This window comes from Rhineura floridana, chromosome 4 (genome assembly GCF_030035675.1).
Source record: "Rhineura floridana isolate rRhiFlo1 chromosome 4, rRhiFlo1.hap2, whole genome shotgun sequence".
NCBI lineage: Eukaryota > Metazoa > Chordata > Lepidosauria > Squamata > Rhineuridae > Rhineura > Rhineura floridana.
Window position 1 is genome coordinate 5,029,941 of NC_084483.1, and position 25,204 is coordinate 5,055,144.

Below are 25,204 nucleotides of genomic sequence, written 5' to 3' on the forward strand. Positions count from 1 at the left end.
AAGCCTAGCATGCTGCTACTAATCAAATATGGATGTGGCCTTAATTTTTATCAGATTTTCCAACACAATCGTGATTTTAATCCCAGTTCTAAATCTTATTTCACTCCAGCCCCAGCTAGAATGGCCAAAGGTCAGGGATATGCACTGGGAAAATAATTCACTGTGATTGAAAGCTAGCCATCCCTCGAAGCTCGTGTGTATGTATGGCCATGCATTTAACTTTATGGAACATTTGAAGTATCAGAGGTACTTGGAAGGTTGGCCACTCAGTGATATACCTGGACAAGCCTTGTGAATGTGAAAGTTTACCCCAAAGCACCCTGATTCATTTCATTATTCAGGATACACATGTGAGCTGATGTACACCCCTAGCCTGTAGCCCCTTTGATGAATAATTGGAGTATTGCTGAAAACTGATGACCATTTATCATAATGAACGACACATCCCTCTCAAGCACCGTCTCACTTTCCAGAGATGTTTTGTAATGCTTTTTCTGGTCCTTTGTCTTTTCAAACAGTAACTTTAATTCTTTCAGTTCAAGAACCAGCTTATTGAGTTGAAGTTTTGTCTGCTGGAATTCTGTTTCTCCACTATTAGGAGTTCTTTCCAACTGGGACTTATTCCTACTTAAATGCGTTCCTGGGAGAAACACAAATTACAGTACAGCTATTGTGTTTTTTAAATTGTCCCAAGAGCAATTTGACACCCGCTGGCCTCATTCCAGAAGATGCTAGTGGCTCTTAAGTCTGTTAGAATCAGCTTGTCCCAGTGATTGATATAGGTATCTAACAAGCAAAAGCTCCCATAGATGTTTTTCCTAGGGAAAATCATTTTGGGCATAGCACAATTTGGAATGAAGAAACCACAGTGTGCTTAACATTTCCTACACCTGCCACTTCTAAACTCTGCCACCCCCAAATCACCCCTCCCATCATTTGCCTCCACAAAAAGAGGCAAATCCACCCATGTGCTCTCTGTTCCAAACTGCCCTCTCCTGCAGCTTTCCCTGCAGGAAGAGGTATTTGTTACATGCATATTCATGTATGTGGACTGAGGCCCACAACTGAGATGCATCCAGAAGATGGCAGCATCATTTTAGCATTTCATAACTAAATTGCAAGCAGAATCTATTAATTCTAAAAATTTCCAGTGGCAAAGATGATAAAAATAAGTTTTTACTAGATTAGTTACTAATAACTGGAATAAAAAGTAATAAGAAAGGAATGTGAAAGGATTAGAGTTGAACTATGAAAATGTGTATTTTGAAGCCAAGTCAAAGTAGCAGTTGTTATTGACCTATCCCACAGCAGGCTTCTGCTCTGAGCTGATTTTGTGTCATCTTCATATTTTTTTCAGACCTTCTTTTAGTTGGGCAATCCTCCTTGTAAGCAGAAATCATACAGGTCCTCTTAAATTTAACAAGGAAAAAGGGCAAATTATCAATGGACCATTTTGATAGTTTTTCTTTTTAAAAGGATGGCTGCTGATCTACATTAGGTAATGGTTTTCTAACAGTTTTTATATCTTCATAGAGCTTCATAAACAATGTCCTATGTAAACCTGGAGTTCAGAACTGATAATAAGATCTGAGAGGTTTTCTAGAAAGATCCTTATATAGAGTCCATGTGCCAGATGCCCTACCTAAGAAACAAGGGAGAGGGCTTCTCAGTGGCGGCCCTCAAATTATGCAATGATTTTTGTGACGAGGTGCACCTGGCGCCAACACTGTTATCTTTTTGGGACCAGGTCAAGATTTTCCTCTTCTCCCAGGCATTTAAGAATGTGTTTTTAAATTGTTTTTTAGATTTTTTTTAAATTGTGTTTTTAAATTTTTTTGTGTGTTTTAAAATTTGTATATTTGTTTTTATTGTTTTTAATCGCTGTAAACTACCCAGAGAGCTTTGGCTATGGGGCAGTATATAAACAAACAAACAAGATTGCTGGCTAACCAACCAGCATTATGTCTTTCCTTTCTGCATTCTGGGAAGGGAAGGAGGGTGGAAGACTTTGACTCACTTCACTAGAATTTAATTTATGTTTGCCACCTGGGGCCAAATGGCTGTGTTTGTGAAGCCCTGTTAATACCATCTGTTTGGTGGGCAATTAATATCCAATGTCTGAAGCAGGGATCTTTCTCAGCTCAGAAACCTGAGATCCTTTTTAACCAGATTTACAAAGAAAAGGGCTGAACTGGGACTTGCTGCATGCAAAAGATGGCTGTAAGCACACTAAGCAAAGCGTTTCCATTGGCCACACCTGCTCCCACCAGGTTTTACAGTAAAAAGGGGTGGGATTTGATTAGCATTGTGTCTCCCATTTTCAGAAGGGAGAGATGGAGATACACTAGAAGCAGCAGAACAGAATGTGTTTCTACTCCATGTCCTTTACCACTGAACTACACCTCCTCACCCCACTCATTTTGGGTTACTCCTGCTAAGAAACTGGCACAATGCATTAGCATTCTGTAATGTGCAGCTGTGGTTTCAAATGAAGAATCTTTCAGGAGGTTCCTAGGCTTACCATCTAGTTATCTGGATGCTTGATTATCCTCTGACAGGAGACGATGACAGCAGAGACCTGCGCAAAAACCTTGAGTACATACAAGTGTTTCACATGCCACCATGATGAAGAGATTTTAGGCAACATTTCTAAAATGTGTATGTGTGTGTGTGTGTGTGTGAGAGAGAGAGTAAGCCCAGTAAACAAAGCGAGTCTTATTCCTCAGTAGACAAGTTTAGCAACAATGGTCTGCATAGAGTAGGTCTCTTCAGAGTAGTTTTACTTATGTGGGTCGGATGTTTGCTGGTCTGCAGCAGAACACAGATGGTACCACAACTTAAACATGGTGGCTTTGTTTTTGTTTTTTGTAAATTGCATAAAGAATGCCTTCAGTCTGAAGTGCATCATTTGTGAATGTTTTTAATCCAAGACAGAAGGGGAAAAGGTATCACCTTTCAAAGGCACATACATTTTAATTCATATAGTTTTCGTTACAGTGTAAGAAATACAACAACCGAACGGCAGATGGCCCACTGGGGAAAGGGCAGAGCTCGGGAGGTTCAACCTATTTGTGCCCATTTGTGAAAATAGCCTAAGAGTCATGGTAGATGGGATGTGATTCACATAATTAGCAATTGTGTGGATGGCTTTTAAAAAAGTAAATACCTGATGCAGGGGACCCAATACAGGGAAGTGGGTGGGGAGAGATAATCATAGAATCATAGAGTTGGAAGGGGCCTTGTAGGCCATTGAGTCCAACCCCCTGCTCACAGCAGGAAATCCACAGCTAGAGCATCTCCCGCAGATAGCTGTCCAGCCTCTGCTTGAAGACATCCAGCGAAGGGGATCCTACCACCTCCCTAGGCAGTCAGTTCCATTGCTGAACTGCCCTTACTGTCAAGAAGTTCCTTCTAATGTCCAATCTGAATCTACGCTCCTTCAACTTAAAACCATTAGACCTAGTCCTACCCTCTGGGGCAGCAGAGAACAAATCTGTACCCTCCTCTATGTGACAGCCCTTCAGGTACTTAAAGAGTGCAATCATGTCACCCCTCAGCCTTCTCTTCACCAGACTGAACATGCCAAGTTCCTTCAACCTTTCCTCATAAGACTTGTTCTCCATACCGGCTATCATCCTCGTCGCCCTCTTCTGAACCCGCTCTAACTTGTCTATATCTTTCTTAAAATGAGGCGCCCAGAACTGAACGCAGTATTCCAGATGAGGCCTGACTAATGCAGAATATAGTGGGACTATTACTTCCCTCGACCTGGAAACTATAGCTCTGTTTATGCATCCCAAAACCGCATTTGCCTTTTTTGCCGCAGCATCACACTACTGGGTCATGTTCAACTTACGATCCACTACAATTCCAAGGTCCTTCTCACACGCACTACTGCTAAGCCGTGTATTTCCCATCCTGTACCCGTGCATTTTGTTTTTGTGGCCTAAATGCAGAATCCTGCATTTGTCTTTATTGAATGTCATTTTATTAATTTCAGCCCAATTCTCTAGTCTATCCAGGTCCCTTTGGATTTTATTCCTGTCTTCCATTGTGTTAGCTATCCCTCCCAGTTTCGTGTCATCTGCAAACTTCATAAGGCTTCCCTCCACCCCATCATCTAAGTCATTGATAAAAATGTTGAAGAGTATCGGCCCCAGGACAGAACCCTGTGGCACTCCACTCGAAACCTCCTTCCAGTCTGAAGCAGAGCCACCGACGACCACTCTTTGAGTACGGTTTTCCAACCAGTTGTGAATCCACCTGACAGTATTTCCATCTAGTCCGCATTTGACCAGTTTGCTAATCAAAAGGTCGTGGGGGACTTTGTCAAACGCTTTGCTGAAATCTAGATAGATGACATCTACAGTATTTCCACCATCTACTAAGCTAGTGACCCGATCAAAAAAAGAGATGAGATTAGTTTGACAGGATTTTTTCTTGACAAACCCATGCTGGCTCCTACTAATCACAGCATTGTCATCTAGATAGTTGCCAATGGACTCTTTTATTATCTGTTCTAATATCTTTCCCGGTATTGAAGTCAGACTGACCAGCCTGTAATTCCCCGGATCTTCTTTTTTACCCTTTTTAAAGAGCGGGACGACGTTTGCCCATCACCAATCCTCCGGCACCTCTCCCGTTCTCCATGATTTCTCAAAGATGATGGCAAGAGGTTCCGAGCGTACATCAGCAAGTTCCTTCCAAAGAGCTTTTACTCTTTGCTCCTTTCCTGCTGTCCCAGTCTGGATTAGGTCCCCAGTGCCTGCTACTTGTACAGGAAGAAATTTGAGCCAATGGAAGCGGGTGTGGGTGATGCGGTCCGGATCTGGATGGCAGTGGAGGAAGGGGAAGGGTTAAAGCCCACTGCCCTGCTCCCTCCGCCCAGTCCTGATATGGTGGAACTTCCAGCCTCTGCCATTTACTTTTTTCCAGAAACTATTCATCCTGTTGCTAATTGTGTGAATGTCATCTTCTCTGGTTAGATCTGAAATTTGTAGTATCCTTTGTAGTAGTCATTGATTCTATGTACATTGTAATGAGAGGGATATACAAGCTACTGCTCCTATCAAAGAGGTTTCTTCCTGTAAAGGGAGGACTGCACTGTTGATAGGAAACCTTCTGGATTTGAATGTTTGACTCATTGCCTTCCCCTCCATTTGCTGATTTGTGTGGGCCTGTGTCTATTTATGCAATGATGCCACTGAACTGGTATTTCTGGCACACCAGCTGACATTCCAACCTTCCGTCCCTGCTTATATTCATTTGGCATCGCAATGGGGCCACAACTGCTGCACATACCTTCTGTTGCGTGTGCTTCTGTAATCTGCTTAGGTAGAATAGGGATCCACTGGAGTGTGAGAATTTATCAGGAAAAGCAAAATGCAATGGTTAATATTGTGTTACAAGTAATCTCTGAATTGTTACAAGCTATAAATCAAAACAGGGCATATCAAGACTCTGTTGTTGCTAAAAATATTTTTTGAAAAGCACTGGGCCAATAATATGTCACTATAAATGTTCATATCTCAAATATTAGCTTGAGGTTTTGCCTCTCAGTTTGGTTTTCTTACCAGATGGGTGGTTTGGAAAATGTTTAGAGCATGGGACTGGGTTCAAATATCCCCCTTGCTATGGAGTCCTTGGGCTGGGCTGGAGATGTATTGTACAAAATCATGGCCTTATCTACATCTTAAATCACTAGCTGGGTGAGTCCATGAATTGGAGCATTGTCCATGAACTGGCCCATTGTGAACTGAGTCTATAAAGTTGTTCATTGTGCTACTTTTGGCTATGACAAATATTAGTTGTCTCCATAAATATGTTTCTAGAAAAGGCTCAGACCAATGCCCTTGCATGGAAAAATCAGGGTAGTCACTTAAAGTGGATTTATATAACCATTTCCCCCACCATGAAGTAATGTTTAAATTTTATCTTATGACAAATATCCATATGCATCCCTATCTTGTGAGTGGCTCAGCCTTCAGTATATGCAGAGACTGCTATGTTTGAATTTTTTAAAAAAGAAATCTATGTTTGGAAGGTAGATTCCAGTCACTTGGGCCAGTCACTGCCTATCAGCCTCAGATGGAGGCAATGGTAAACCCCCTCTGAATACCTCTTACCATGAAAGCCCTGTTCGTAGGGTCGCCATAAGTTGGAATCTACTTGAAGGCAGTCCATTTTTTTCCATCCCATATTTCCTCCCAAAAGGAGCCCAGGGCAGCAAATTGCAATACAATATGCAACAAATAAAAGAAGCAATAAAATATAATTAAAATAAATATGTATATTTCACATCATGAATGCATATGGAATAGAAATGGGAGGAATTTACAGAGAGATTACTATGTGTAGGTGGGACTGGTTACAAAGGCAAATCATCCACTTAAGACTAATAGTCTGTTTAGCATTGTCCACAGAGGAGATACATTTGGATTTGCACTGGTCTATCTCCCCATTATTTTACGGGCATCCACGTGATGTCTTCCCCATCCCAGTGTTGTCTCAGACCTTGCCCTCCTTTAAATCCTGACTTTTTTTGACCTTGGGCTCTTTGAACTTGCCAAGCATAAAAAATCTACACATTGACAGGGGGAAATTTCTGGAACAATACTGGTATGGGGTGAATGCCTTACATTAATGAGGACACAATCATCTGCAAATCCAAATTTTGCTCCAGTCTGGACACGCAGATTGGAGCAGAACAATACTGAAATCCAAGTATGATGGTGCCACAAATAATGAAGAACTAGAGGAAAAACTCACACAGCTGCTGCAGCCGCTCTGTTAGTAACTTGAATCATGCTTCCAGCTTCTCACTAACTATTGTTTGTGTGGCAGCACACAGATGAGGTGTCTGGGGTGAGCAGCTTTTGTGTCTTGGTCTTGTTATGCACTTCCGGCATTGGGTCACTGAAAGATACGTACCGATAGCAGGAATGCTCTGTGCTCCAGAAATCCCAGAAGGCCGTGTAAAAACAGAGAGAACAATTATTAAGGGGCCAAAGGTAACAGTTATCACTTGAGTCATCACTGTCTGCTCTAAGCACATCACGAAGAAGAGCACTACATAGAAGAGGAACAGAAAGCAATATAAAAGGCAGGTTAATAAATTGCAAGCAGTCTTACGCAGCGTAAACACTCATGCATCCCCCAAACTAAATGTGTGAACAATAGCTTGCTTAAGTGTGCTGTGAACTGAGGAAAGTAAAATCAAATTAAATTCCTGGTTAACAGACAGGGCAGTCTTGGGAAAGGGCCATAGTTCAGTGGCACAGTGCCTGCCTTGCATAGAAACAGTCCCACGTCCAACAGTCAAACCCTGGAGAGAGTAGCTGCCAGTTATTATAGGCAAGACAGCTATATGTGGTTGACCACATTAAAAAAATACGATGTCAATGCACTTGCAAGATGTCTTTGGAGATGCTTTCAGGATACCTGGCTCAGAAGGTACATATCCTGGATGTTCCATCTGCACATGCTGTTTCTCCCCTTCTGGGCTTCAACTTGGTGCACCAGGAGGCTCAACCTCATGTGTGGGACCTGGCTTGGGCTTTGGGAAGGGCCCCTCCAGTGGAGCTGGAAGATAGATGGATGTGTTTTACAGCGGCATCATTTGTTTGGTTTCATGCAAAGGAGATAGTGCAGTAGTGATGGACACAGGTGCCTTGTGTTACTTAATTAGTTCTACTGGCAGCACCTTACCATATACAGAGCGAGAAATGCCAGACGTCCAAGCTGGATTTAGAAAGGGTAGGGCACCAGAGATCATATCACAAACATAAGTTGGATAATGGAATGGACCAAGGAATTTCAGAAGAAAATCACCCTGTGCTTTATAAATCACAGCAAAGCCTTTGACTGTGTAGATCATGAAAAACTATGGAATGCTTTAAAAGAAATGAGGGTGCCACAGCATCTGATTGTTCTGATGTAAGGACAGAATATGGAGAAACTGATTGGTTCCTCATCGGAAAGGGTGTGAGACAGGGGTGTATTTTATCACCCTATTTATTTAATCTATACACAGAAAATATCATACAGAAAGCAGGATTGGACCAAGATGGAGATGTGAAAATTGGAAGGAGAAATATCAATAATTTAAGATATGCAGATGATACCATACACCTAGCAGGAAGCAGTAATGATTTGAAATGAATGCTGATGAAACTTAAAGAGGAAAGCACAAAAGCAGGACTACAGCTGAACGTCAAAAAGACTAAAGTAATGGCAACAGAAGATTTATGTAACTTTAAAGTTGACAAAGAGGACATTGAACTTGTCAAGGATTATCAATACCTTGGCACAGTCATTAACCAAAATGGAGTCAATAGTCAAGAAATTAGAAGAAGGCTAGGACTGGGGAGGGCCGCTATGAGAGAACTGCAAAAGGTCCTCAAATGCAAAGATGTATCACTGAACACTAAAGTCAGGATCATTCAGACCATGGTATTCCTGATCTCTATGTATGGATGTGAAAGTTGGACAATGAAAAAGGCAACTCATTTGAAATGTGGTGGTGGAGGAGAGCTTTGCGCATACCACGGACTGTGAAAAAGACAAATAATTGGGTGTTAGAACAAATTAAACCAGAACTGTCACTAGAAGCTAAAATGATGAAACTGAGGTTATCATACTTTGGACACATTATGAGAAGACATGATTCACTAGAAAAGACAATAATGCTGGGAAAAACAGAAGGGAGTAGAAAAAGAGGAAGGCCAAACAAGCGATGGATTGATCCCATAAAGGAAGCCACAGACCTGAACTTACAAGATTTGAACAGGATGGTTCATGTCACCATAAGTCGAAATCAACTTGAAGGTACATAAGAAGAACAATTGGCAGCATCATGAAAGTGGGTCCTGTTCACAGTTGGACTGAATAATTTATTTGAATAAATTCCTTAATAAGTATTACTTATTATTCATCAATAATTATTAAATATTTAAGTACTTTTTATTACTAATGTTTATCAATGAAAAACACATTATTTAATTTCTTAAACTGAATTATAAATACATTCATGTAAATGTATTTATTCTATATGAAGTAGTCAGACTGGGACCTATGGCACCATTAATTAAGACTGAAGCACAACTTCCAGTCACATGAAAGAAAAAGTTTCTTACCTGGCAGCACCAGCCTCCCAAAGGTGGGATCGACTTCATGGTCTTGAAAAAGTTCACATATCTTTTACATTTGGACCACTCTAGATTCCTTCTATAGCTTGCACCACAGAACTTTATTGCCACTCTACAAAATACTGGTGCCATTTTCAGTGGTGATGGAGCTCATGCTCCTACCTGCGTCCCCTCAGCAACAACAAACCACAACATCAGTTTTATCTCCTCCACTCTCCAGTATTTTGCCTTGTGGGACTGCCCTGCAGTGGCCACCCTTTTCCGCTCAAATACAGAGTCTAGGAAGTGGAGAAACGGAAGCCATTTGATTGAAAGGGCCACCCTTTCTGTCTTTATCTAGCTTCTATGCAGAAGCAGAAACATACAAATAATGAACAGTAAACACATTCTCCAGCTTTTAAAAGCTTAATGTTTAGTGTTTGCAGGAGGACTGAAGCTAATTTTGTTTCCAGTTGAAAACACTGAGATGTTCAAAACATGCAGGGATCCTTCTAAGGTTTGGAGGATGTGCAGGCTTTTCCGCTGGAGAAACCAAAAAGCCAAGATGGCTGCCAGTGGCAAAATGGCTGCTCAGATGTGCACGCTATTGTGATTGTGGGGAAAAAAACCCAACTGAAAAAAATGTACCCAACTGCCCACCACTACCACCTTTCAGTGTGCATCTTCCTTTAAAAAGAAACAATGTACTTAGTTCTAATAATCGAAATAGAATTTGCTTTACACTGGAAGGGCACTCCAGTGATGACTGAAGAAATTGCCTGTATTGCTGACATAACGAAGAAAACTTTAACAGGGTTACTAATGTGGCATTTAATGTTGTGAATGTTGAGCAGTGTTATTGCTTATAGGAATGGGAAGTGTTATTAATGACTTCTTGAGAACACCTTCATGCCATTTCTCAGGAACCATTTCTCCACACCCACAACTGGCCAATGGCCATGGTAGCGGGTGCACATCTGAGCAGTGACAACAGAAATAACTGCCAAAAAGGATCGAGTTGCCCAGGGACAGATTGCAATTGGACACCGGCAGGACAGTTGACATCCACTCCACGCACCTCAGCAAATAATAGCAGTGGTTGTTGGTGTGTACTGGAGTGTATGTGATATGGACAAACATCTCCTGTACTACACACTTCCATCCCCATTGTAAGTCCTCTTTTGGTTTTTTAAAGCATCACGAAAGCTTATTGCATTGTGCACTCACAAGGGGACATGCTCCAATTTAAAATTTAGACGTTTCTGCTAACAGGATAGTAATATACAAAGAACACATCACTTTTCAGGACTGAAAATGTTTATTTGGAATGCAAACACCATGTGCAACAACATGCAAGTGATCAACATTAATGAGAGTAAGGATTTTCAGTGCAAGAAAGAACATATAACAAGGTAATGGAGATTTTATATGCACAAAAAAAGCAACTGTGTTAAGTGTTATGCTAACCCTTGCAATGGCAGACAGTCCTATGGACTTTACAGCACTGGTATGAGAATGTTCTCTATGTAGAACACAGAGGGCACCTTAAAGTTCCCGCTCTGTTGGTGGAATTGGGCTTGGTGGCTCAAGGAGCGGTTCCGAGAATGGATTGCCTATGAAGCCTGAGGGTTGACAGAGTCTCCTAAGAGCAATGGCACCCAAAAGACTCTGTGAAGCTGGGAACATTTTTTCCTCATCTACTGTCATGGGCATCTCATTGTGGTTCCTCTCATTCTCACTCTGGTCTACTCTTTCTCTTGTGAAGGTTGTCTAACACAAAGGCATACCAGGGGTTCTTAACCCTCCCCCCGTATCTTCCTGAAGTGGATCCCCCAAGGCACAAACCCCTTTGGGGTCACCCTGCTGGAGTTACCCCCACTGAAATTGACCTGCCAGACAGCAATGCGCTGCTCATGGCTGGCTCCATTTATTTCTCTCTCAACCCAGCTAGTTGATAATTACTGGGAATGGGAACCAGGTGTTAGCGGTTACCCTCTTCAGCACAGCTTCTTCCTAACAATCCCAACTGAAGGTTCTCAGCAAACATTTCTCAGCATATTCCCTTTGTTTCTCCCACAGCTACTCACCATGTGCGTGTGTATGTTTTTCTGTGACACTTTATACTTGTAGATTTTCTCCGTATCCTCAGCTTCCACTCTCCCACCCCATTAGACAAAAAAACACTCATGCATGCAAAATAATTTATGAGTTTTCAATTTTAAAAACATGTTTACACATTTCATTTGGAAGGGGTCATCCAAAGACGCTGAAGGATGGATTTAAATGAGGATGCAAAGTTCAAAGAAGCTCATAAATGCCCCAGAGGAGACCTCCTATTTTATTTCGGTGGTGCACTTGCAAGAAGCAGGGCAATCTTGCTTCATCTGTTCCGTCGCACATCGTTGTGACTTCACTAATTCAGCACAGTTTGAGTACTTATCTTCATGTTTGCAAGGATTGGCTGAAAATGAAAAAACAACAACAGACTAGACGTTAACACAAGCAAAATGCCACCAAGGAGTCAGTCTCCAGGGACTTTTTAATTTTTAGTTGATGTGTTGGAGCTCAAAACTGAAGATGATTTAAAAGAAATAAAATGAACACTGAAAATGTTATTTAGCAGCTGTTTCAATGGGTGCATAACTGAATTAGTAAACAGTTTAGCAACCTGGTCATAACTCAGAGGAAATTGGGCATGCTGTTTTGGATGTGCAGGTCCTAAGAACATTATGTAGAAATTCCACATCTGTTATAAAAATATGGAAGGTTATTGAGACTGCAGATCTGTGCACATCGACTTGGGATTAGCTTTCTTGAACTCAGTGGGTTTTTGTTCTGAGTAATTATGCTTAAGATGTTGCTGCATTAGCATTTGAATTTAGAATATAATTTGTGATATCCCTTCCACAAATGCTATTTCATATAAACCATATTTTGTTTTCTATGTAATCTTGGGGCAAAGGATACATTCCAAAGAAGACGAGCGCATGCACAATAATGGCAAAGATACAATTTTAACTCCAATACATTTTATTGGCCTATATCTATTGGTGTGCATCTACTGTATTATTGATGGATATAGATCTTTGCATGCAACAGTGGATCTATTCCTCTCCATCTCTTGCTCTCTTTCTGGCTAAACTGTCAGGGCTGATGATCTGTTTGGTGGTGAGTCCTGTGTGCAATGCAGAAGCTACACCAACATATGTCCAGATGCTGGATGCAAGATTTCCTCACCACACCATCACTGTTCCCATTGCACAGGTGGGCAGATCCACAAGAATGGTTTCTAATCAGAAATCAGCATATATTTTACTGCTGTCCCTCATGCTAATTTGGTGACAGTTAACTGGTGATGTGAGTTTTGCATTCTAATGGGGTGCCCTTTATAAATAAATAAAAGGCATTGCTTCAATATTTGAGGTTATTTGTACTTACTGCATAATCCATTGTCGCAAGCAGCAGGGCAGTCCCTGCAAGGTGGTCCAGACTTATATGGGGTTTTAAGTGAGCCTTGTACGTTCCCTCTGGAATGATAAGTGTGAAGAAGTTAAAACATGGATATGTTTGTGCATACTGGAATGCTTATGATCTTAGTAGATAATTTACATAATGAGAAAAAGATTAATGCATTTATTTAAGCAAGAGACTTACGGAAAACATATTGTGTAATGTGAAAAGCAGTACAGAAGAATCTAAGAAACTCTTTGAAGAAGAATCCATGGGATACCAACACGATGGAAAGTGTTACAGGAAGAGGACGGCCCTTATCCTGTGTGATAGGTTTATTTGGGTTTTAGAGACCCTAAAGTGGAGAACTTAGATCCTGTTTTACATTACTGAAGGTATTTCTATGTTTAGTTCCCTAGCAGGGCCAGTGACAAGTCAGGGTGGGCCCTTGGACACTAACACTCCCCATGGCCACCCTCCCCCTAGCGTTGTGATGTCAGCATGCACTGGCATGACAGTGTGGAAGCCTGCACCAGCCGCAGGGTGTGTGTGTTATCTGGGAGCTTGTCAAACCAGGCAGGGGCCCCTCAGGAACGGCAGGGGCCCTTGGGAGTGGCCAGAGCCTTTGGCTTGTGCCCCTTCTGGCCGCCTGCTGGTGCTGGGCCTGTTCCCTAGTACCATGAGTGCTGTGAGCTTCCTGTACAATGAGGCTGGGATCACAGTGACAAATGCTCCTGTGTCTTATTTTAAATTCAACTGGCAGGTCTCCCAAGAAAATGATAATAGTCCATAGTGGTTTATTCTGACCATCTCCACCAATGTTTTTTAGGCAGGCTATTTCTGTGTGTGTGTGTGTATGTGTCTCTTATTGGAGAAGCATTGCTACCATATGTTTAAAGCCTACTGGCACAGATAAAAGGAACCTGGGAACCTGGGGCCTCATTCACAGAAGACCTTAATGTCCTGTTTTACAGCCCTGGTAGGATACAGCAACATGTCAGGATCCCTTCAGAGTCCCAAGTCCATTCAAATTTGAAGAGGCTTGGAGAGACTCTTATGCCTTTGTTGGACAAGGTCTGAGCCTCCTCTTATCATGCAGGTTCCTGTGAGGCTTAATAGTATGTTTCAATTCTATAATATGCTTTCTCCCTTTCCCTCCACCCAAGTTCTTTCCAATGTCCAGGCTGTGCCATTACTTCACATACAGCCCTCTATTTTATGAAGTCCCACCTTAAGTCTACCTCATCAAGGCTTTCTCTTATTAAGATCAAGGAGAACCACACACTGTTTGGTCAGTGTTAAACAATGTGACTCATTTGCCCAAGAAAAAAAACTAAAAACCAGCCTTTGTACACTCTGTTATTACTAGATGGGTGGGTGGCCCACAGTATCCCTGTGAGCTGTTCTATTCAGGTCTAGTAGAAAGAAGAGTGGCCAACTCATCAAATAATTTTTTTTTTGACACTGGCTAGGCCTGAATGAGTCAGAGCCAAAGTAGGCCTGGGGAAGAAATCAATGCATGGAGCTTAGGCAAAGCTGCATATTCCCCTGAGGAATATAGGTTTAATCCCCACACTCCTTATACAAAAAGACTAGCATGAGTGAAAAGAACCTACCAAAATTCTCTATGTTATTTGCGTGAGGAGTATTCTATTGAATATTCTCTGGGGAAAGACTTAAATTCTCCACCATTTTAGAACAATGGAACTAGTTCCTACCAGTAGGCCAGGTTATTATCTCTCCCCCCCCAGCCAAATTTTGTTGGGTGCCCCCCTATCAATCACCTGAAATCACAATTAGCTGATCATCAGCTCTTATGAAGCCCTTTGCACAGGGCTTTGCAGATGCTGCCCGTCTATGACCGGAGGTGTCTACACATCTCTTTCATTGACCCAGTTCTCTACCTGTCCCATACCTAATGTCATACGTGGCATCAGGTGTAGGGCAGATTAGTATGGCTTGCCTGAGATGGCCTTGCAGGGCAAATGGGGAGGTTGGGCAGGCCTCATTAGGCCTCTGGGCTGGAGGTCCCCACCCTTGGTTTAGAACAATTTTGAAAAATATATCTCTGTTGTTAGTGCATCTTGGTGGATGAAGGAAGCCACGGGCTAAGAAAGGAGGACTAGAAGGAGGAGGGGCCAAGCCCATTGCTCCCTTCAACAGTATTAAAATGATATTAAATGACATTTGAACTGAGCCAACAGTTGCACTGAAACTTAATGGATGGTGAAATTAGGGAGGCCATTTCAATGAATATTCACTATTGGTGGACTGAAATTCAACAGTTCAAGGGGACCTTAAAAAAGAAGGTTTTCAAAAATGTATCAGAAAATCCTTTTCTGAGAGATTTTGGCTTGGCCCTAGGAAAGAAATCCACTGCTACCTCTTAACTATTTAGGAAATGGCCCAAAAGTGAAAAGAATGAGCTGGCTGGTTTTTACCCCCGCTTGGTTGGCAACCACTGAAATCCAGAGATAATACATACGCCGGGCAATATTGGCAAACGTAGAAGTGCTTGAATTTGCTTGCAGGGCAGTGGGCAGCATAACAACCAACCAGGTAAGACCTGTACCAAACCACCTGTAGATATAAAAACACACAAGAAAAACGTGTTAGAATCTAACTGTATATACATACATTTAACATTTTTTAAAAATAAAATACCATCTTGTTCTGTTGTGTATAATTAGAAACAGTGTGGGATATCAGGGAAATGAGCAATATCCAAATAATCCAATTATTTTCTTCCTCATAGAGCAGAAATTTGGAAATTTGTACTGTTGTGAATGTGAATGACATCATGAGCGTCTGGAGAAACTACAGAAGCAAAGACACATCAGAGTTAATGATATTCCATCCCCTGAACTTCCCATGTGAAATATGTGAATATACTATGACGTGAGATTGGCTGGGCCTGGCCAAAGTGACCCACCAAACCAAACGTAGCCCACCTGGCATGTATTGTGTGCAGGGGTGCAGTCATCTGAAGTCTTGGGGGGTCTTAGACCCCTTACCTTTTTGGAAACAGGGTCCCAGCAGGGTCCCTATGTCTCCAGCATCCTATGAGTCAATCAGCATGAAAAGGGAGCGTGTTAGCCACTGAGAAAAGTCCTCTAACTTGCTTCCTTGTCCTTTCCTGTTGATTGGAGCCAATCAGAGTAAAAGGAGGTGAGTCAGCTACTGAGAAGATCCTTCTCAGTAGCTCTCCCCTTTCACGCTTATTGGCTCCTGGGAATGTCTATTATTGTGGGAGAAGGCATTAACAAGGGTCTCATTCTCAACCTAGCAGGAAACAAAAAAGGAGGGGAAGGGGCATGGCTGTGACTAACTTGAAAGGACCTTGCACCTCTGAATTTGCCACTACACTACTGATTGTGTGACCTGCCAGGTGCACAGTAACCTGTCTGTCGGGTCTGGTCCGGTCTGGTCCGGTCCCAGGCAGCAGCAAGAAAAGATGTGGCGATCATACATGGATTTACTTGCATTTACCATGCATTTACCATGCATTTGACAAATATATGAAATGCGTTTCAGTTACCTGAGTGTAATGGCCAGTTACAGCTCCTGCAGAGACTGGTCCAACATTGAATTTGAAATTTTTCACCTCATCGTACCAAGTTTGAATGACTTGAGACCATCGAGTAGGGCCGCTTGACATATACAGATTTTCACCACATCCAATTCCATCTAGAAGCGGAGATGGTAAATATTAACAAAACCCACAAGCCGTTTAACGTTTCAGAATAATAGACTGCAACTGCCAAAGCCCATGCATTTTAATTGTTTCTTATTAATTTGGTTATTCCAGGCAGGATTTGTCCCCCCCATTTCACTGATTAATTAAGCAATTAAATATGCATACATTTGCATGTAAAATAATAGTTCTAAAGCAAAAGGTACACTTTTTTTGTTTTAGTACATGTGTTTTAGTCTGTATAGAGAATGTCTTTTCTAAAAGGCACTTGCTTTCTGGCAGTGTTGTCGTTGTTGTGTGCCTTCAAGTCGATTACGACTTATGGGGACCCTATGAATCAGTGACCTCCAAGAGCATCTGTTATAAACTACCCTGTTCAGATCTTGTAAGTTCAGGTCCGTGGCTTCCTTTATGGAATCAATCCATCTCTTGTTTGGCCTTCCTCTTTTTCTACTCCCTTCTGTTTTTTCCAGCATTATTGTCTTTTCTAGTGAATCAGGTCTTCTCATGATGTGTCCAAAGTATGATACCCTCAATTTCATCATTTTAGCTTCTAGTGACAGTTCTGGTTTAATTTGTTCTAACACCCAATTATTTGTCTTTTTTACAGTCCATGGTATCCGCAAAACTCTCCTCCAACACCACATTTCAAATGATGGTGGTTTTATAACTAGTATTAAAAACTATATATATATTTTCACTACAACGACTAACAAAACAGAGATAGTAAACTTCTAAAGCAAAATATTTCGGCTACATCCTGTTTCAGAGCAGTTGAAGAAGATGGAAATGGAAACATTTTGTTTTAAAATGTTAATGTCTCTGATTTGTTAGTTGTAATAAATATATGGTTTCAGTGATTAACTGCATCCTTCTGGGATCCAGAACAAACTTGTAGGAACTGTTCTTTGATGCTTTAGAAGTCCAATGTATCATAGGTGGATGCAGCATGTGTAGAGGTAAAGCTAACTGGTGAGAATGGTATGTTGAATTCTGACTTTGGATGTTAGAAACAAGTGGAACATTCCTCTCCAATATTCACTTCCATTCACTGGCATTTCTCCAGTATCTTTAATGTTATGGGCAGAATGACAATTTCAGGGTTGTAACTAGAGTTAGTGAAAGTGGGTTGTATTATAAATCTCCCTAAAGTATTTGTACAGTGATTTCTGATCGTTCTACTTGCCAGCAATTCTTTCTTGTGATGGGCTGTGAGATAGAATACATCGACTTGCCCAGCGTTTGGCATTTGCAGCAGCGGCAGGACTCCACACCTAAATGAAAAGAGGGTTAGTAAGTATCAGGATAAACACATAATGTAAAAATGTTGAAGATCTTATGTGTCTGATCACTTGTCACCTTTCTGCTTTCTTCAAAACTTTTGCATGCTTGTGTGTACTTTAATAATAGTTGTTTCTTGGGAGTTCATAGTTTGAACATACGAAGCAAGATGAGAATCATGCAGCCTTTTCCCTGCATACATTCCCTCTCTGGAATGAATCCCCAAGCCCAATTCCTAGAAGATCTTAACCATGGTTTAACATAAACGTCACTTCCTGCTATGCGGTTAGGCAGAGGAAGAGAAAGTATACTTGGAGTTTTTTCTTCTGAGGGGATGAGAAGAGGTGAGGAGGTGCATTATGATGCTTGAACCAGCTGTACCCCTGAATTAGGATATACAAGCTGCCCTCCCCTACCCCAATTGGTGGATAAAGCTTGCATGTGACAAGAAGGCTCAATTTGTGCCAGTTGCTTCATATATGTATATGTGTGTATACACAGTAATACTTCAGTTAACAAAGTAGATGCGTTCTTGGATATTACTTCTTTAACAGAAACTTTGGTACCAGAGGTAGGATTAACATGGAAAGAATAGGGATAGGTTCCTACACCCGCTCATAGACGGTGGGGCAGTTTTGACAGGGGCTTTAAAGGGTGCCTACTGGGCACCCACCCACTCCCCCTTCTTCCCTCTCCCCTGAATCTTATTAGATCCTTCTCTCCCCAGTCCTGGGAGAAAGCAAGAGATCTCTTTTATGCAAAGCAAACACACAGGTTTGTCAGTTTCACCCTAGCAAAGCAAAGGCATAAGCTTGAATGTTTATCCATAGCAAAGCAAAAACACTGGTCAGTAGTAAGCTTAAAGCAAAAGCATTGGCTTGTCAGTTTATTGATAGCAACAGGCAGGTCAGTTTCACTTTAAAGCAAAGGCTTGAAAGTTTATCCACAGCACAGCAAAGCTAGTCAGTTTCACCTTTAAAAGACTCTTTGTGAAAAGGAGCTTTGTTCCTGGTGGATACTGTATACATATATAATCCACACACCCACACACCTTAATGTTATCACATCTGTCTTCATATAAAAGCAGCTTATGAGGTTGTTAAGTAAGTGGAACAGCAGCTCATCCAAGGGAGCTGTCAGAAAAGGTGGAATTTGACGCCACTAAGCCTAGCATTCTATCCAGGGGATTGCCCTGCCTTTCATGTGATGAAAGAAACTCCAAATGGCCAGGCCATAATGCTGTGCTCACATTTATTAGGGAGCAAGTTTTATTATACTCATGGGACATACTTCTGAGTAAACATGCTTAGGATTGCACTGAATGTGAAACTAGAGTAACTCTGTTTCATTTTTTTTTTTTTCCAATAATTTTTATTCAGATTTTCATAAAACATACAAGACAAAATCATAAAACATTCAAAGACAAAAAACAAAATCAAAAATAGTTAAACAAAAAGAAAAAAGAAAAGAAGAAAAAAAAAAAAACAAAAATAAAAAATAAAGAGTAAAATATTGACTTCCCATTTGTCAAAGATCAAATCAGTTATAAGTCTATAATATATAGCAATCCTGTCTCTTAAGTCATATTATAAAATCACTTTCCTCCAGTAGTTATCTTACTTAATCATCAAATCTCATAAACATTACTTTATTCTTTCCACAAAAAGTCAAAGAGAGGTTTCAATTCTTTAAGAAATATATCTATCAATTTTTTTTTTCCAGATAAGCATATCGATTAATCCATCTCATTACTAATTATGATAATCTTATTGTCATAACCATAGTCAAAATAAACATTTCAATTAATCCATCACATCAGAATCTGTTAGGTTCAGTAATTTCAGTAGCCATTGTTCTATTATCTCTATTAGTTCCATTTTCCATCTTCCATCTTCAGTAGTCTTGTTAAGTCCAGTAATTTCAATATCCAATCTTCCATTATCAGTATTCCATAATAATCTTGCTGTCAAAGCCATAGTCATATAATAAGAGTCTGATGGGAATTACCTCTATCCCAAATATTTTCTTGCCATCCATTCTGAATAAGTTGCTGAAATACTGCTGTAAAATCATATCTCTGTTCTTTTTTTCAAAATACACTGGGTCATCTCTTAAAAGTTTTTCCATTGTCACATGGCTGCAGTTAATTCCATAGATTTTCTCTATATTGGGCTCCATCACATCATTCCAGTCCAGAAGATAATCCATGCCATTGATAACTTTATCTCTAGAGTCTTCATTAATTTCTTCAGAGATAACATTGAGTTCCAAACAATAGATTTTATTTCTAAAGTCCATAGACTCCAAATCTTGTTCCTGTTCCACGTTTGTTCCAATCTCCGGGATCTCCTCTCTCACAGGGACCCCTATTCCAGTCTCCAGGGTCTCCTCTCTCACAGGGACCCCTATTCCAATCTCCGGGGTCTCCTCTCTCACAGGGACCCCTTCCAGGGTCACCTCTCTCACAGGGACCCTTATATCTTTAATCTCCTGCTTCATTTTACTCAATTCAATTTTCGTTATCTCAATCTCATTCATTATTCTCTGAAACATAGTTATTTCCAGATTCTCAGCCACTTTCTTAATTGCCATTTTAAAAGAAAAATATAGGAAAACCACTTCTTATTTCAGCAACAATTGGGTTAATACTCCAAACTTGGTGACATCACAGTATAAACAGAGCAGACAGCCTTATCTCTCCAATAGTTAAGTAAACAAAATGCAGTTCCCAGGATCGAAGCAATTAATGGCAATCGTCAAGAAACAGATTCGTCAAAATAAAATAGACCAAAAAGAGAGTAGTCTCAAAACAGTATAATATTTTTCAAAATAAAAATCTGGAATAGAAATCCCTCTTCTGTGTGTATCTTTAGAATGCAAATCCAGGACAGCTTTTTGCAACAAAAACAGAGATAAGCTATTAATTAGTGCGTAGCAGAGAGAAGTTACGGCTCCCCAGTGAGATGTCAAAAACCGATCAATCTGGCAAATCTCTTTTAAGCAGCAACAATTTAAGTCAAGTAAAAGAAAAATATAGAAAGAAGGGTGCTTGCCTGTTAGTGCGTTCTCTCTTAGAAGATAAGATGAACGTTCGCTTTAACAGATAGAGCTTGCTGTTGAAAATCCGTCCCACCTTCGTCGGCTGGACCTCGTCCCATAAATTAATGAGATCTGGTCGTCCCAACAAAAATAGGCTTTGAGGTTAATCTCTTCGTTTCTCCCTACCCGGGAGAAGTTTAATCAGTCAAAAAAAAAAGAAAAAACTGACTGATATATCTGAATAAGCTTCTTTTGAGGCAGGAGCCCGTCTCAAAAGCAGGCACAGGCTAAGTCACCCTTCCCGGAAGTCCGAGTAACTCTGTTTCAGAGGACAGCCCTCTGTTTGAAGGAGTCTTCTAGCTGAAGGGCTGTCTAGCCCACATTTCATTTAAAGATTAGACTCAAAAACAAGGGAGAGTAAAGGCCTTGATGTTGCCCATCAACAGCACCTGGCCAGCAGACTGAGGCTGTAAACACACTAGTCGCCAGATCAAAGTGTTTCCATTAGCCACACTTGCAGGGGGAATAGGTTGATCTGCCCATCAGTTGAAAAACCCCTTTGAAGCTGAATTTTTTAAAAAGCAGCACTCAAGCAACTCCCACCAGGTTTTACAGTAAAAAGGGGTGGGGTTTCAGTAGTGTTGTGTGCCCCGTTTTCAGAAGAAAGAGGTGGAGATGCACTGGAACTGTGTTTCTCCCCTGAGTAGGCATTAGGGGTCACCTGGTGACAGTCTTGCTCCCCATTTGCATTGTAGCTCTGTTGAAATAATAGTAGTTAGTTCTTAATTTGCACCTATAAATTGGCATAAGCAACTTTTATGCCAATCTGTGCCCTCATTTGTCCTCATTTTTGACAATGCGTAAGTGGCCATCTGCTATGTGTGAAATGCATAGCTGTCCATGAGTCTATCCTTAGCTTTGGCTATTGCTATGGAAGGGTTGAGAGCAAAGGTTTTCTGCAGGCAAGGATTTGCCAACACGCCTGCCATATATTGCATTCAGCTATTTCCTTCTTACCATCTTCAGCATGTTGCTAGCAGTTGGCTGCACTCCTCTCCGTAGGGCATTGTGCTTGTCAAGAATCTCCTTTCGCTCCTCTGCTCCAAGTTCTAATGCATGTGCCTAAAGTGAGAGAGTAAGTAATATTCCTCTTGTGGTTATTGATATGATTATAAAGAATTTTTCATTACACCAATATAATTTTAGCATTCTTCCTCTAAGAACCATGACCATAGTGAAAAAGTACCGTGGAGGGCCCCTTTGCCTCCATCTGGGTTTTTTTTTTTTACATGAATGAAATTTGAGTGGTAAACTATGAAATTGAAAGGAACTCTTCTCAGTGTCTGATGTAAGACTGCTAAACTGGGTTGTAAGGAGCAAGGAATGGGGAGAGAGGTAAGAGCACCTACCAGTCCTGGGTGTCGTCCTCTTGATACACTGGAACAGTATGGGGCAGCATGAACAATGGAACCACTGTTAGGTGATGGCTGCCAGCCAGGCAGAGCGTTACAAAAGCAGCAGTGCTGAGGTGCAATCCTGAAAGGGCCATGGGGTTTTGATGAGATGAATATTATATATTGTGAGTCAGGATGTGTCTTGGCAAGAGGGAGGCTGAAGAGAGAGGGGTTCCCTGACTCTTAAGATGTTTCAAAAATGTGCTGCTATGTGGGTTTGTATGTGGAATTGTATTATTTTATATTCCATTGCATTATAGTTTCATATTATATGTCAGTTTGCCAGTTTCATGGTTTATTGTATGAACATATTGTATTTGTTACTTTGTAAACTGCTTAGAGACTGTCAGTATATAAATGTATGAAATTAAACAAATAAGTAGATATGGAAAATAGCAAATCAAAATGCCCTTTTTTTATTTGCACTCCAGCTGGGTAATCCAGTAACATCAAATTCTCTTTAGCCTACTCTGGTTAAATTCACATTTACCAATTCACCCATAAGAGATTTACCATTAATTTTTAGTGGGATAGGAAACTGCACTGTTTTTCTTTATGTTTCAAGAATCCAGAGTCAATCCAGAATTATTTGTAAATCCTATCTATATTTGTTTGGACTTCCCATTAAGTTTCTTCCAGTGTAGAGTGCAGTTTGGCTAATTAAAGTGCACCTTTAGGTTTACCAAGCTCCAATCTCGCCTTTGAAAACAATCCAGCCAAAGTTAGTAAAACCTTTGATCTCCCGTTGATTGAAATGGGAGAGAGAGTTAAGCCCATGCCAGAACTGTGCTTAACCCCCACACAAAGAAACTTACATTTGAAGCAGGTTGTTGCAACACAGCGGCAAGACTCAGCAACACAACGAGCACGATCATCTCTGAAATCAAAAGAACACCAGGGATTCTTTCTTACGTCCACTGTTTTTATATAGAGAATGTACTTATTGAAACATGGTGGCACTTATACGAGTGATGGTTAAGATTTCCAAATGTTCCCAGAGCCCTAGCCAAGAAGTAGGCTTGTACTGCCTAGAACAGGGCTAGGCAGGTCAGGATCTACTGGTAGATCTCTGGATGATTTGCAGTAGATTTGACTCCCACTTATTTAACAATGGCAATTTACTTAAGAAGATTGATATCCCACCCTTCCAGTGTAAATGCAATGATTAGGATAACTTGCAACATGCTTTCTAACAGTCTATTTTTTAAAAACAGCATCTTTAAACTAAAGAAAGTTGGATGTAGATATGTTTTTACACATGCAGTCGTCCCGGAATATGCCCCGTGGGGTGCAGCAGGCATGTGGCTCTGCCCCAGTGCCGCCACTTTGCATTTGGCCCCACCCAAGTAACTATTTTGCATCTGGCTGCAGTGTCCACTCCCCACTTAATCAACATCCGTTGTTCACGCCCTGGACCTCATTGGCTGCTACAGCACCTGGGAAGAACTAGCAAGGCATGTAAGCGTAGAGCAACCCAGCAAAGGGTGGGAGCTCCTCGAGCCAGAGGGATCCCCACCTGAGGAAGCGTCAAGTTAAGCATCAGAACTAGTTCGGCAGCAGGATGAGGAGGCCAGGGCATAACACTCCGCCCGTCCATTGCTTGACCTAAAGAAAACCTAAGGTCTACAGCCACTCCATATAGTCACTCAATAAACTACAAAAACAATTATGCAGGTAGGATGCCAGCAAAGAGGGGGAGCTTTCCAGTGTTCTGTGCTCTCAAGTTTGTTCCCTTCAGGCCAAGTTGGCTGACTTGAGAAAACTGAGAGAGGCAGAGAGTTTTGTGGATAAGGCTTTCAGGGACATTCCAGGTATGTTCCACTCGCATGATGACACCTCCTTTGCTGCCAGGGAGAACAAGGGTCTTGGTGAAGGAGTGTCCTTCTGGGCAAGAGGAAATGAACCCTTAGAAGGGACCCATTCCTTGGGGGATGATCAGCTATCCTCCTGTGTCATGGATATGTCTCCAGGAGTGGGAGCTTGCACTTGGCCAGAGCTTGGAAAAGTTACTTTTTTGAACTACAACTCCCATCAGCCCCAGCCAGCATGGCCACTGGATTGGGCTGATGGGAGTTGTAGTTCAAAAAAGTAACTTTTCCAAGCTCGGCACTTGGCTGACTTTCTCTTCTCCTAAAGATACAGGATCAGTCTCAGGCCAAGAACCTGGCAACCCTAGTTGTGGTGCCTCTTTGGGCCAGATTGCCAGAATACATAGGATCATGAGCAGTAAGATAAAGTAGAAAATATGGCACATTTCATGACCTCAGCTTCTCTTTGATTTAGCTCAGCATCTTAGAAGCATAGAAGCATTACAATCAATATAGCTGTTTTGAGGCAAACAGGAGTTGCAACAAAGAGACATTGAAATGTACGAGGGCATATCTGTACTACAGACTTGTAGTCCACTTCCAAGAATATTTTGTTGGAAGTTAGCCCTACTGAGTTCTGTTGGGATGACTCCCAAGTAAGTGTGCATAGGATTGCAGACTTGAAACTGCTTTAATAGTCATGTCCTCTGGTTCTGTCTATGAGGAAGCCGAAGATCTCTAACAGAATTATGAGCAACCTTACAAAATTACATTTCCCGGGATTCTTCTGGGGAAAAACATGACAATTAAACTGTTATATACCAATGAGCACAAGGATAATACTTTCATCAGATGGCTTATGTACACACTTTTCAGTTAAAATTTGATCAATAAGATGTATCCAACTGAGCTATTATGTTTCTGAAATTAACCCAACTTGTTTAACTCTGCTAATAACCTTCATGTAGCAGGCTACAGGATTTAGCTGGCTATGGTATAAACGAGCAACACCCCACCCCACAAAAAAACCTTAAATCTTACCTTGTTATTTCAAGTAAGCCTGGAAATACCTTCTTTGCAGCTCTAAGGAAGTTATGAAGTCAATGGGTGATGATATCTTTATATACCTCTTCTCTTTCCTGCTTTGCAGAATGACTCAGTGTCCAATAGTGAATTACACACATGCAATTTTGACCAGTCAGAAGTCTGGATTTGTCATATGGTCATTAAAAAAAGGTTTTGTTTCCTGAAATTTACCAATAATTTCCCATGCAATAACGAAGTGTTTGTTCTTAATGTGCTCATTTGTGCCAGCCAACCTCTTATGAAGGATTGATATTTGTGCCTGTTCTT

General features: G+C 41.1%; 1 protein-coding gene across 2 annotated transcripts; it reads right to left on the bottom strand.

The window, feature by feature from the left end:
* Window positions 1-10,436: 10,436 nt before the first annotated feature.
* On the bottom strand, window positions 10,437-24,957 carry LOC133382818 (cysteine-rich venom protein TEL1-like). Of its 2 annotated transcripts, none has more exons than XM_061622296.1 (8): window positions 24,893-24,957; window positions 22,859-22,920; window positions 21,607-21,711; window positions 17,456-17,543; window positions 16,114-16,262; window positions 15,061-15,155; window positions 12,564-12,652; window positions 10,437-11,586 (listed from the first exon to the last, which is right to left on the bottom strand). In XM_061622296.1, the coding sequence occupies exons 2-8, from the start codon at window positions 22,916-22,918 to the stop codon at window positions 11,459-11,461; spliced, it is 714 nt and encodes a 237-aa protein (XP_061478280.1). In that variant the 5' UTR covers window positions 22,919-22,920; window positions 24,893-24,957; the 3' UTR covers window positions 10,437-11,458. The 2 variants fall into 2 exon arrangements, with proteins under 2 accessions (XP_061478280.1, XP_061478279.1); XM_061622295.1 differs by lacking the exon at window positions 24,893-24,957 and adding an exon at window positions 21,999-22,125.
* Between the last annotated feature and the right edge of the window lie 247 nt (window positions 24,958-25,204).

Excerpts from the sequence above, each read along its gene's own strand:
- LOC133382818 (XM_061622295.1), bottom strand. Across the intron at positions 17,544-21,606 it reads CTAGCAACATGCTGAAGATG|GTGTGGAGTCCTGCCGCTGC; the intron begins GTAAGAAGGAAA and ends CTTTTCATTTAG. Across the intron at positions 12,653-15,060 it reads GTTTGCCAATATTGCCCGGC|AGGGAACGTACAAGGCTCAC; the intron begins GTATGTATTATC and ends TTATCATTCCAG.